The 13,701-nt window shown below is 28.9% G+C and overlaps 2 protein-coding genes across 2 annotated transcripts; both read right to left on the reverse strand.

Moving 5' to 3' along the window:
• Nucleotides 1-69: 69 nt before the first annotated feature.
• LOC107068206 (RAS oncogene family member RabX4) lies at nucleotides 70-8,958 on the reverse strand. The gene is made up of 5 exons (XM_015324378.2): nucleotides 8,711-8,958; nucleotides 7,716-7,776; nucleotides 7,167-7,305; nucleotides 6,754-6,957; nucleotides 70-6,684 (listed from the first exon to the last, which is right to left on the reverse strand). The coding sequence occupies exons 1-5, from the start codon at nucleotides 8,832-8,834 to the stop codon at nucleotides 6,586-6,588; spliced, it is 627 nt and encodes a 208-aa protein (XP_015179864.1). The 5' UTR covers nucleotides 8,835-8,958; the 3' UTR covers nucleotides 70-6,585.
• Nucleotides 8,959-10,415: 1,457 nt separating this feature from the next.
• On the reverse strand, nucleotides 10,416-13,505 carry LOC107068199 (uncharacterized). Its single transcript, XM_015324365.2, has 3 exons — nucleotides 12,453-13,505; nucleotides 11,948-12,393; nucleotides 10,416-11,818 (listed from the first exon to the last, which is right to left on the reverse strand). Exons 1-3 carry the CDS (start codon nucleotides 12,646-12,648, stop codon nucleotides 11,633-11,635), a joined length of 828 nt encoding a protein of 275 aa, XP_015179851.1. The 5' UTR covers nucleotides 12,649-13,505; the 3' UTR covers nucleotides 10,416-11,632.
• Between the last annotated feature and the right edge of the window lie 196 nt (nucleotides 13,506-13,701).

Here is a 13,701-nt window from a genome sequence, read left to right on the forward strand (position 1 = left end):
AATGATATTTTTACTTTCGCTTAATAATAGTATATATATATATATATATTTACATATAAAAGTCAAGTATCATAGGTAAAAAGTGTGCATCTTTATTATTTATTACTGATTCACACATCAAATTGTACAGTCGTTTCTACAAACATAAAGATTTAGGAATATACATTGCGAAACGACGATGTGTGTCGAAAATTGTTGAGGTAACGAGCGCAACATAGTTCTATTGTCCTTGAACTTAACACTAATCTCTTTCTAATAAAGACAATATAAAAGAAAAAGAATATTACATTACTACGTGCGTCGTTTAAAATGAAATTACAGAAATATATTTTTCTTCTCAATAAAAAAGAAAATCCACCATTAACGCGAAAATCTTTTCTCTTCGGAGAGAATTCAAAAAAGAACAAGAAATCATGAAAAAAGGCTTTCTTATTTCTAAAGCAATGCGCAAGAAGATTGTTGACTACTCTTACTCCGTAAACATTTTTTCCTTTTTTTTTTTTTTTATGTTTAACACAAACCGTAAACGGGGTTCACTTTGTTCCGAAATATATTTTTTCACAGGATAAAAAGTTTTTGAAAAAATTCATTTATAGCATCTTTTAAAAACTTCTCAATTGAGATTGGACTACAAGATTCAAGCGATCATTTTGTTTAAATATGCGAAGCATGAATTTTCCAAACTATTTTAAAATTTATTCGGACACAAGAAACCCCCATTTGCGGATACTAAAAGATTCATTTAAAGTTCGAATAATAATAAAAGGAAATAAACGTGTATATATATATATATAAGGTTTTCTAAGAGATTTCTACTCACGAAGACCAGCTTCGTAGAAGAAACGAAATGTCTTGGTAAGAAGAGTAAGAGAGGAGGAAAACGATCCAGCGTTTTTTTTTTTATAACCAAAAAAATAAAACATAAGCTGTCCTACCGGCGCAAATTCTTACAAATTGACATCTCTCTCTCTCTCTCTCTCTCTCTCTCTCTCTTTCTATATCATTATGTTCTGGTCTCTTTATAATTTTTATATTTCATACTTATATGTGCGTTTAAAATAACGCAACGTAACATAATTCGATGAATAAATGAGCAGAAGAACGTGTATTTGGTATCTACTCAATAATAGTAATTAGAAATAAAGAATTGTAACTTTTACTCAAGACTCTATCGATTATTGATTGTTATCAATAGATCGTAAGTGATCACACTAACGAGAAAGAGCATAAAGGCTGTGAATTTATCAAACAACGGTCAAAAGAACCGAACTTCTGTTACGTTTTTGCTTTTTTCCATACTTCCTTCCTTTATTCCTATCTTTCTTTCTCTTTTTATTTATATAAATCTCCTCTATCGCGAGTTATAAACATATAAAAGCAACAAAGATATACGACTGTATCGTGTAACACGCACATATGTGTGTGTGTATGTATATATATATATATACTCCTTTAATGCAAATAGTACAAAGCCTATAATCGTAATCGTTACGCTTTTGCATTGATATTGCGAATGCGGCTTCAAACGAATGCTATATTTATATTGAAATTTTATCGGGAAAAAAAATCCCACTTTTAATATTTATAAATCTTTACTTGCTCGTTATGAATTCGATCGATCGAGGATCATGCTCTTGTTTTTCTTTATTTTTTTTAACAATATCAGCACTCTACCTTCGCAACAACGTGCAAACTCGTACACGTAATCTTCAGTCAATTTATTCCTTTCTTCTTTTTTTTTTTTTTTTTTTTTTTTTTACATATGGTCAAGTGCAAAGAGATTAACACCGCTGTGCGCTTGTGTGGTGTGATTGTGTGTTGTATGTATGCGAGCGTGGGTGGTTGTGTAATTCGTAATCGCTGGTACAAAGTATTTTTGCTGCGAAAAAATCGTAACTTTTGGTCAATTCTTTTTTCTCTTTCTCTCTCTCTCTCTTTTTCGGCTTTTTCTTTTTTTTACATTTTCTTTACTACAAACAGCTATTTTCTTATTTCCTCTTATACTTTCTCTTTCTTTTTCTTTCTTTCTTTCTTTTTCTTTCTTTCTTTCTTTCTGTCTCTCACTCTCTCTCCTCTTCCTCCTCCTCTTTTTTTTTCTCTCATTTTCTTCATCTTTCTCTCTTTTTCTCATCTTAATAATCGTTGGTAGGCACAATAAAGGCGTATTTATCATATTTCATGTCAGCTTTTTAAACGAAGATCGCGAACAGGAAGTGCGTGTTATCATCTTAACGTTATTTAAGAATTTCTATCATATTACGAAAATGCGATTGTGCGGATTAATTAATTTACGCATCATCATAATCACTAAAACGTGCTTCATAATAATACGTTTATTAAAGATTGTAACGTATCTCCTAATTTATTCATTTATTTACTTAATTAATTTATTCATTCATTTTACTTAATTATTTCTCTTATTCCTTTTGAGTAAATTTTCTCTCAAAGGATGATGCAATTCTAGTGCCGGCGTTCGCGATTGTCGATCTCGATCGTCGTTCTTCGTTATTATTTTTTCTTTCTCTTTACAGATTATTTTCCTTTCTTTTTCGACGTAAACTAAGAAAAGTTTTTATTCTCTATCCTCTCGCCATCGACGTCGTACTAATTGTTAAACAATTATTCAGAAGAAGATCGTATTCGAGTATCTACCCTGGTAGCAAAAAATATTGAAAAATATTGAACACATGTGTATTTAATATTAAAAAGAGATTTAATGTCTTTTTAATATTAAATACATATGAATTCAATATGTTTCAATATTTTGTGCTACTAGGGTATTTGACTAAAATTGATAATAATAATAATAATAATAATAATAATGGTAATAATAATAACAACATTAATAATAGTAGTGAATATTTCCCGTTATCTATTCGTCATTACTTTGCTTGTGTCATCCAGTTTGCATTCGAATAACCTCATCGATATTATGATAAGATGACAAAATTTCACTTTTTTCATTACATATTATACACGTAAGCATGATGTTCAAATTGTCAGTAATATTAAAATAAGTCGAATGCAAATTGAACGATAAAACAAAATAGTAACAGACAAATACTAGAAAAGATCTATAGTTATAATAATAATAATGATAATAATAATTTATATCAAATATTGCACCATATATTTCTCTCCTACACAATCTGGTCTTTAATTCTGTACAAAAAGACCACCGTATTTTCAAAAACGAAAGTTCTCGAACATTTCGAGATTAAGGTAGAAAAATTACGGACTTATTCTAACTTATTGTTTGATCATTGTTAGCAACAAAAAAAAAAAGAGAAAAAAGAAAATAAAATAAAATGGTCGAGAACTTTCATTTTTTTTCGATGGACGAATAATGCAACATGAAAAGTTCGCTGGATTTACCGCAGTTCTTCTTTGCTATTATTGTTACTGCTAATTTTTTTAGTCGTTCATCTTTCTCTCTCTCTCTCTCTCTTATCTTTTTTTCTTTCAATGATTATCAAAGCGCTTCAATCAAATATCGCACGTACATAGTGGCACGTAATTGGACACCGTTGACAGCGTATCAGAACATATATTCTCTCTTTATTCTTTTTACTTCTTTCTTTCTTTCGAATAAAAATTGTTATACACTAAGTTTCTAACTAAAATCATTCGATAACTTTACTATCAACGTCATTTTTGTTGTTTAAGTAAGTATAATTTCGGGCGTACCAAAAGCGAAAGCTATTATTTCTTATGAACACCAAGAATTGTATCGAAATGATAATATATATAGATATGATATAATCTACTACATATATACGTATATATGTATGTATATATAATGTATATATAAGCTGTCTCATTTCAGTGAAACCTTTCGAATATTTGTGAATCATTAATTATATAAAAACGATTTTGAAAATAAAATTTGTATAGTTCACATACTAGGGATGTTCGAGGTACATCCTGTACATATATATGTAGATGATGTTCGAGGCACGATCATTCAAAAGAATCGTTCTCATAAAGATATTTAAAATACCTACGTAATTTTAAATTAATTTTTTCTTCTCAAAACATTATTCAGATTAATTGGAACGATCGTGCAAAATCATATACGACAAGTTGGGAAATTGTTATCTAGAAACTTCCAAAATAAGAATCAATTATTATCGTATTGGTTCCATTATCTTCACAGTTGATACATCTACTTAATCGTAAGTGTTTTTTCTTTTGTTTCTTCTTCTTCTTCTTCTTTTTTTTTTTAATCATCTTGTAGTGGAAACTTTTCTTTCTTATTTTCTTTTTCTCACGTAATCACAATGTACTTTAATTCTTTCACATTAGATGTATTTATTGAAATATCATGGAGTTAGCAGTGCACCAAGCGGCAAAAATATTTTTTTTACACGATATTATTGTTATAGACGACAAAATGTCGAATTAAAGTTTCGTACTTTATATTATTTTTAGGCCTTTCGATAAAATGTGCCATATTTTGCCGATTATTTCTGGTGTTCACATTCTTAGTTTCTTTCTTTTTGTTATTCAGGAATGTATATTGAACAAACTTTCATTCATATTTCAAAACATTAATCTTTTAATAACTCAGTGTTAATTTCTTAAAATTTTATATTTTTTGCATTTTTTAAAAATCTTTTTTACTATATCTTCTTTTCTTTTCTTTACGTACTATTGTAATTGTTACCAAATATTTTAAAACACGAAATGTATATTTGCTGAGTATTATATATCTATTTTGTTCAACATGCCCCGTTCATTTCTTTTTTCTGTCCATTTTTCATTTCGGAGTAATAAAAAAGAAATTGCAATTTTTTCTTCTTTCTTTCTCTCTTCCTTTTTCTATCTTTCTCTAATTGTTTTTCTCTGTGGTATAATTGTAGTAATAGTATTAATAGTATTAATACAATAATGCGCCCTGTGCGAAATGTATGCATTTGTTTACATATGCATTTAAATTCAGCGGAGCAAAAGAAATATTTTGCTTGTCACTCTTATAATTTATTTATTTATTTATTTATTTATTTACGTACTCATATCTGATAAAATGCGCGATATATCGAAAGTAGTACGAAAAAGCTTACGGTGGCAAGTATAGAGCGATACGAATGACATTTCTACAAAGAGTTGAAAAATTCTCTTTTTCGAAATATCATCAAATGTGTGTATATGTGTGTTCATGTACGTATGTATGTATTCATATATATGTATATGTATGTATGTAGTGCAAGAAATTGATTTGGAAACATGATAAATCGTGAGATAAGATTTTACGAAATTCTAACTGCGGCCAGTACTAAAATGTAAATGCCTGATTAAAATTCGTTTAAGCCATCAGTACTTCACGACTTCATTTTATTTTATTATAATTTTTCTCTTTTTTTTTTGTTTAATTTCAAAATCAATTTCTTTTACTTTGTATGTGTCGATTGTCGATATCGACACAGCTATCACAATTAATTTTATCTTTAGCATAAAAAGGCCAAGGAGAAAGGATTTGTCATCAACGTTTCTTTTTCTCTAATATAATTTTGCCATTTTTGAACGTTAATTATTTTTTTTTAAGCATTTTCAATTAAACGATCAAATTTGAAGAATCAATTATTTTTACTGTTCAACTGTTTATCATTTTTATGTACCACACATTTAAAATTTAATACTAAATTAGAATATCGAGTTGATAATGATTTATTTTAATTGTACAAATCCAGTCTCCTTAATCTTTCGGTTCTAAGATTTTGATCGATTTTCTGGATCAACAGTGAACTCAGAGATCATGAGCATAAATGATCCATCAATTCTTTCGATATTCTGTGTTAATCCAATCTTACGATTCCTCTTTCGAAAGTATCACACTTTCTATCTGTCTGTCTTTCTTTTTTTTTTCAATTTATACGTACATATTTCATCTACGTTAATACCATAATTTAAATAATCTTCGCGGATAAGTTTTAGCATAGAGTTTCGATGTTTAATAAGGAAATTTGAGGTTGTGACGATCCTAAGTAATCGCCGAAGTGACAGCACGATTTAGATTAAAATGTGAACGTTCGTATCGTATGAACGATTATTATTATTATTATTAATATTATATTATTATTATTATTATTATTATTATTACATACGCGAGCGGTAACTTTAAAGTTACACATATCTGTTTTTTTTTGCTTAGCCACGTTATACGATTCGTCGTATGCTATACGTGTATTTATGTGTTTACGTGTAAGTGTATACGGTATATGTGCAGAATATTTTTTTTAATTTTTTTTTTTTTGTTTAAGATAATATTAGTCACGATTTATTTTAATTCAATAGCTACTTGTGTCTGTTTTCATTCTATTTTTCTCTCTCTCTCTTTTTTTTTTCATACGCGTTAACTCCTAAAAGTCCTTATTTTACTGACTTTTCGATATACCATATAAGGATTATATGATCATAAGAGCAACGTAACTACGCGTACGTTCCCATAGGGAGAAGCGAATAAAATTGATGTCCAAAAACAAATACTTCCTTTCTTTCCAACCTGAAATATATCGGCGACCAATGAGCGAATTCCTCGTATTTTTTTTTTTTATTTCCCTTCGTTCTTTCATTCCTATAAGATGACTAACAGGTGCATCTCCAAGCGTCACCCTGTTGAGACGGTGATTGAGCTTTTATCACACTGTCGGCACCTTCCCTTTCCGATGCTTCGAACAAACTAGCCTGAAAATATTATAAATATTATAGATTATAAACAAAAGAAAATATAAGATAAAAATAAAAAGAACTCACTCGACGTCCTCGTTGTTCTCGTATTCTCCTAGCTAAAGTTATAAATGCTTCTTCGATATTTATATTTTCCTTACAGGATACCTCGAAAAAAGGCATATCAAAATTTTCTGCTATTTTCTGACCTCTTTCAGCATCTACGGCTCTGTATGCGGTGGCATCGCATTTATTAGCCGCCAATACTTTGACTACATCCGGTGAGGCATTCTATAATAAAAAAGAAAATTAAAAGAATTAATATTATTTTATTTTAAAAATTGATCTCTCAATCGATTTCATATATCTACGATTAGACACTAATCTGAAATCGGGTGTAAAATATTTTTTATAATTTTTCATAAAATTAATCAATGAAGTTTTAATCAAATGATTAATGTACTATGAAAGAAATATAATATTCTTTATTTTATCCTTACTTCCTGAATATTTCGAAGCCAATAAGACAGATGATTGAAACTGTCCATACTGGTGACATCGTACATTAGTAAAATACCCATAGCACCACGGTAATACGCTGTTGTTAGAGTTCTAAATCGTTCCTGCCCAGCGGTGTCCCTTTAAGAGAGAGATAGAGAAAGAAAGAAAAAAAGAAAGAAAAAAACATTTTTATTAAAGTTTATATTATTTATTTAATAGCAAATTTATCGCTGTCGTTCGATAGAAAACCGATAGCGTGTACGCGTGTTGGAAGTAAGTAGTAATGCCTCGTATATGTCAGACCAGATGTCGTCCAACCATACCGGTCCATTTCTACTTCTTTCGATAATAAAACTTCAACGATGCTATCTTTCCAACTTTTACGACTACCTATACGTACGATCTGTATATTTATGTTGTCTTGTTTCTTTCTTTCTTTCTTTCTTTTTTATTATTGTATGTGTATACGTGTAACGCGCGTTTATGTATAATTTTTTGTTTTAAACGAATATTAGAATCAAACAATCTCATCAATCGAGTTTACTTACCAAATTTGTAATTTGATTGGTGTACCGTCCAAGTTAATAATCTTCTGTTTGAAATCAATACCTGTGGAAAGTTTTTTTTGCTTTCGTTATTTGCAATTAATTTTAATAACAATCGCGCGCACAGTGTTTGTATAGGTGTGTGTACATAGAGATTATTGATCAAATCAATCGATCGAAATATATCGAGAATAACTATATTTTTACAAAAAAGCCCTCGTATTAAAGTATGGAAAAGAAGTCTTACTGTCTCTAAGGATATACTATTACACCCAGAAACCTCTTTGGGACATCTCAAGCATAGGAGAAGTAGTCTCTCGAGAAATATGAGATTGCTTTAACAGGCGTAAGCGTAACAGCTGCGACTAGAACGAGGGTTGAATAACGAGATGACACTCGAAAGATAATCAGCTGATCGTTGGAAAAGTTCTATTTGTCAAATGGTTCAAATGAATGATCATCGTTAAACGCGTTCTATTTTTTAATTTTAATATCTTTTATCTCTAAATACAAAAAAAAAATAAATAAACCGGTATTTCTAGGATTACAAAATTATCGTGATAATAATGAAAAAGAAAAAGAATAATAAAATTAACGTCTAATTTATATAACATTGCTTATAGAAAGTTAAGACCATTTTTCTAGGAAAAGTCCATGTACATGGACAAGTATAGGAGGGAGAAATAGAAAGGAAAATATCAGGATAAGTCCAGCTATAGTAGCGAATCCTTCGCTGAGGTCATGGTATTGATAGTAGCTAAGGATGATTAAAATATTGTCACTTATTTTTAAGATTATCACTAATGATTTTGATCAAAATGTTGATTAAATTGGAAACTGTTGTTTCTATTCACATAGGAATCAATGAGAGGCACACTGGAGTCACTTGGTGGTGAATATAGAAAAAAAGGAATGAATAATCCGGGTGTTGTAACGTATCGTGTTGCGAACGTTTGCCAACTCGATTATTTAGTATCCTCTCTCTTGTGTTTTCTCACCTATCGTCGATATATAAGTATCGTAGTATCTCTCGTCACAATAACGATGAACGATGCAAGTCTTGCCGACGTTCGAATCTCCTAACACGAGGACTTTGTAGGTGGCTGCGAAATCAAGCGCCATGTTTACTGCCGAATCGCTTTTGAACTGTTGTTGGGTCGACAACAGAGTCGTCGGCCTAAGGGTTGTCCCATGAGCGTTCTTACTCAGAGGGGGTTAGAGGATCGATTCCGAGCCTGCGCGTCTTTTCCTTCGCTTTTAAAGGAGACTTCACAATTTCTATCAACCTTACTTATCATGCGCGATACTACTCTACCTGTATGTGTTTTTTTTTATAGGCTTTTATAGTCATCGTCTTTAATCCTTCAAAAACGAAGAGAACGAATGTTGCACTACCTCGGTTATTAGTAGTACTACTGTCGTACATACACGAAAACTATGTGTATCAATGTTTATGAGTCCCAAATCGATGCTCTTAAAAGCTTCCTGGTGATCAAGAGCTTGTATTTAAAATTTCAGAACTCTGAGGAACTCGATAGATCATAATATTTTGAAGTATTTAATAGTTGAAGTTTCATGCACTAATAAAATTGTTTTTTTTTTGTTTAAATTTTAATAGTTCATAAGAAATAATAAAATAACTTTAATGAAATGATTTATGTACCTACATCAAATTGATTTATTATTAAACAATTTTAAGGCAAAAAATGATGATCGTCTTTCGAGTATATCCTTATATGAAACTAGGGTAACTTTTACGTGACCTTACTAATTGTATTCACAAGACCCTAGGTCAAGTTTTCTCTCAGGATGTTCAAGTAAGATTGCACGAGTTCGTTCATTTTTTTTATTTACTTTTTTTTAATCGTATTTCTCTTAAGTATAACTAAAATTCCTCTATCGATCTATGATCTAATCTAATACGGATAAAAAAAATTAAACATTATTTTTTCTTCTTTTATTTGATCTTTGAACGTATATTTTTGTAAATCAAACATCTATAAAAAGTAAGTAATATAAATATTGCACAACATTGCGTATGTTTTCATATATAATAATAATAATAATAATAATAATAATAATAATAATAATAATAATAATAGTAATTAAAAAAAATAATAATAATAAATATAATGCAATTTATTATTTTTTTCTTTTTTCTTAAAGATTCACTACCTTTCTTAATAATCATTTTTCATTAAAATGTTTTAGGCTTTCCTATCGAAATGTATTTATTATTTATATATGCTACAAGATATTTTTTTTTATAAGATTCTATTTCAATAACAATTACAATAACAACATTAGAATATTCATTTCGTTTATCTCTCAGTATTCATAATATTAAATATTTTTTACATACCTATTCAAATTTGTTAATTAAATATCACGTACAATTGTGTGTTTAAATAATATTATAACATAATAATATACAATATATATAAATAAATAAAACATTATCGAAAAAATTAAGCTTTGCTAATTTTAATCGAAATAATTATAATTATAATTATAATTGTAAATGAATGTTCTAAAAAGTTTATCACAAAAAAATCTATTCATTATAAATGAATATAACGCATTAAATGTTCCATTAATTTTTTGGTTTAATATGCAAAAAAATACCAAATTAATGAGAAAGTAATTTATCTGTAAGAATGTTATTATTTATGATAAAATGTAAGATAATATAATTTTCTTGCATATTTTCTTATTACAAAAATTTTCTTTCTTTTGTTTTTTTTTGCTTTCTTCTTTACTTCACGTTTGTTGCATTATATTTCATTGCATTGTTGTCTTGGCACTTATATATGAGACAAACTTACAATATCATTCTGGCACTCGATATACAGACAATGAGTAACAGTAACCGATATAGTTACTGCGCAGTGTTGTTAGGCACTTCAAATATTAAGCCTCCTTTACCAAATATTCCATTTTCAATATAATACCAATTATACCGTGTTCACTTTGATATTACCTCTATTTTCTTATCTTCAACAGAGAGCATATTAAATGGATACACAATGATATGTTATCCCTTGATATCATTTTTCAATTGACTTTTATCCTTTTTCAAAATTATGATGATTTAATACTAATTACTATAAGTATAGCCACACTTATCGTGCAATAAATACATTCATAAGATTACAAACGATTTCACTGTTCATTCTAAATCCATCTACAAAATAACAGACTGCTAAGTTTTAATATATAGCTATTGTTTAAGATAATGAAAGGGGGGACGAAATATTATAAAAATATTAATGATGTGAGGGTAACTCTAAAAACTAAGATATTTTTTTAACAAAATCATATTTATCATATCATATCTGTTTAAACTACTTTTATAGCCATTTGAAAAATTATCTTTTATTCCAAGTTAAAAGATTAATATATACTAATTAGTTAAGAAATGTTTTTTCTGAAGAATTCTATATACATGATATGATTGTGCTAATAGGGTAAAACGCAATCTATGGAAGTCATAAGTTGTGTCACTTACATTCCTACGAATACAAAACTAAAAAGCGTTTATCTAATATATTCTACTTAGAAAGGGAATAAATGAATGTAACTATTTGTACTATTGAGGTAACAAAAATATTTCAAATGATTTTGATTTCAAATCTTTGGATGTTTCTTCTACATATCCTACAAATACGCTATTTAAGCTAAAATTTCAGTCAAACATCAAAAATATGATATTTTCAATGAAATAAATAATAGTATTATTTTTTGATCGCTACTTGATAAGTGTTCACAATTAGTATTATTACTTTCAATCGAAACATTAAATATTAAAGTTATGAGATTTTTGAAAAGCTTTTTCAAAAAGCAATAGAAACATAGAAACAATGAAGATATTCTTCCTAACTTTGAGGACACTACCACGTTTTGAAGTTTGATTTACCATGTTATAAAATGGCACAAACACATAGTCCTATTAATATCATGCCTAACATATAAGCAAGATCTCTTCTAATGCTAGGATCTCGTGTACTAGATCCTGGAAGATTATAAGCATTCTTCCACTGCATGGACCACAGAGGAACAGCAACATGAAGAATATCAGGGATCATAAATCCCAAATCTCGTACAACCTATTCCAATTACATATCATGGATATGAAATGCCCACATCGATAATGCGAGTTTCCTTTAGTATTGTACTATTTATAGACATCTACCAAATCTAAGTGTATATATTTAGAAGAAAACACATCGATTTACCTGGTGAGCATATCCTTCTCCTCTTACAACATTGGCAACGAACTGATCCCAACCACCGGCTACAATATGCAAAATTGCAATGGCAATTATTCCAAATGCTTTTCTGTGAGTTATAAGATGTTTTTTGTCTGCCAAGTGAACAACCAGGAAGGTTGATATCAACTCAGTGATAGAAAAAAATAGTTGATGATACCACTGAGAGTAGAAATCGTCGTTCCAATAATTAATATACACCCACCATGAGTAATAATGTGAGAAAATAGCGGTTGAAAAAAGTAACATCATACTATGTCTGAGGCGCTGTTGAAACGCCAACCATATTAAGTACTTAACTGTTTCATAGAAAGTAACAACACCGATAACTATGGTAATCCATATTTTTAAACTATTCATAGTAGCATTAAAGTACATATGCTTATAAGAGGCAATTCCTGATTCATATGATCCTATAATAAAATTTGATTATAGAGTATAAAAGACAATTATATCATAGATAGCGTCTTACCTTTAAACACCGTATCCCAGCACGAACATGAACAATATTGTTTGTCAACATCACGTGTGTATTCTTGCCAAAAATAATATAAAAAAGCTATGTGTAAAGGAGGTATTGTTAAGGGTGCCAAAATTCCTATGGCCTTCGAACCGCATAATACAAAATTTGTATATAACAAACGTTTAAGCATCTTTGAGACACCCATAGGTATAATTTTATCAAATCTCTTTTTAACATTAAATTATACAATTTATCATAAGCAAATATTTTTTTGCATCATAATAAAAATTCTGAATTTGCAGCAAATACTAGATAATTACATATTATGTAATATAAATACCGTACAATTAAATCTCAGATATGTGTATTGTAGAACACAAATATTTACAATCCATTTGAAATAAGGCTAAACGATATTATTTATTTGTACATTATGCATTGTAATAATGTACCACTTAAGCTTGTCTGTAAGAGTTCTCTCAACGAACGCTATCTCCGATATAACATCAATTCTGTTCCAAGAATAATCCACATTTTTGTGCATTGCACGTATTATTTATAGTCACGTTAGTCGAGCATTAGAATCATCTCTTATAATATAGCCAATCTCATTACTTCATGATTACAATTCTAATTATAAGATTATAGTCATATGAAAAATTGTTAATTTCACATTAATCGTATTAAATAATAATTAACTTCATCATCAGTTTTATACACTGATAATAATGCAATTCTTTTCAAGTAAATGTACTTGATTAAAGGAATCATAATTAATTTTGATGTTATTTTATTCGTCTCATTCACGCTGTACACATATTGTTGTACGACATGGAAGGTAGGTTCTACAAATGCTCACCCCCTAGTTTATCTATTATCCCTTGTCGATATATTCATTCATTTTTGTATAAATATACTTAAATGTTCAATCATATTCGTTCTTATTTATTAAATCCTTCGAAATGGACACTAACACGATTTTCTGAATCCAGGTCAAGGAATTGATGTATTTTCGCCGCGATTTTTGTACCCTTTAATTTCAAAAAATATTACTACGAAGATCACTTGAATAACAAGAGATGGCGCCAAAATTCAAATTATTAACATTATTAAATTTAAACATTTATTTTATTTCAGGCTCGAAAAATTAGTTAGTATATTCATTAAAATCATACAGGATATTTAATATATTAAATTTTTAATAAAATTCATGATCAATCCATGATTTTATTACTTATAAATACAAATACATAATAAA

Source organism: Polistes dominula, unplaced genomic scaffold (assembly GCF_049000335.1).
Source record: "Polistes dominula isolate Pdom_NZ unplaced genomic scaffold, Pdom_raw_medaka contig_33, whole genome shotgun sequence".
NCBI classification, from domain to species: Eukaryota; Metazoa; Arthropoda; class Insecta; order Hymenoptera; family Vespidae; genus Polistes; species Polistes dominula.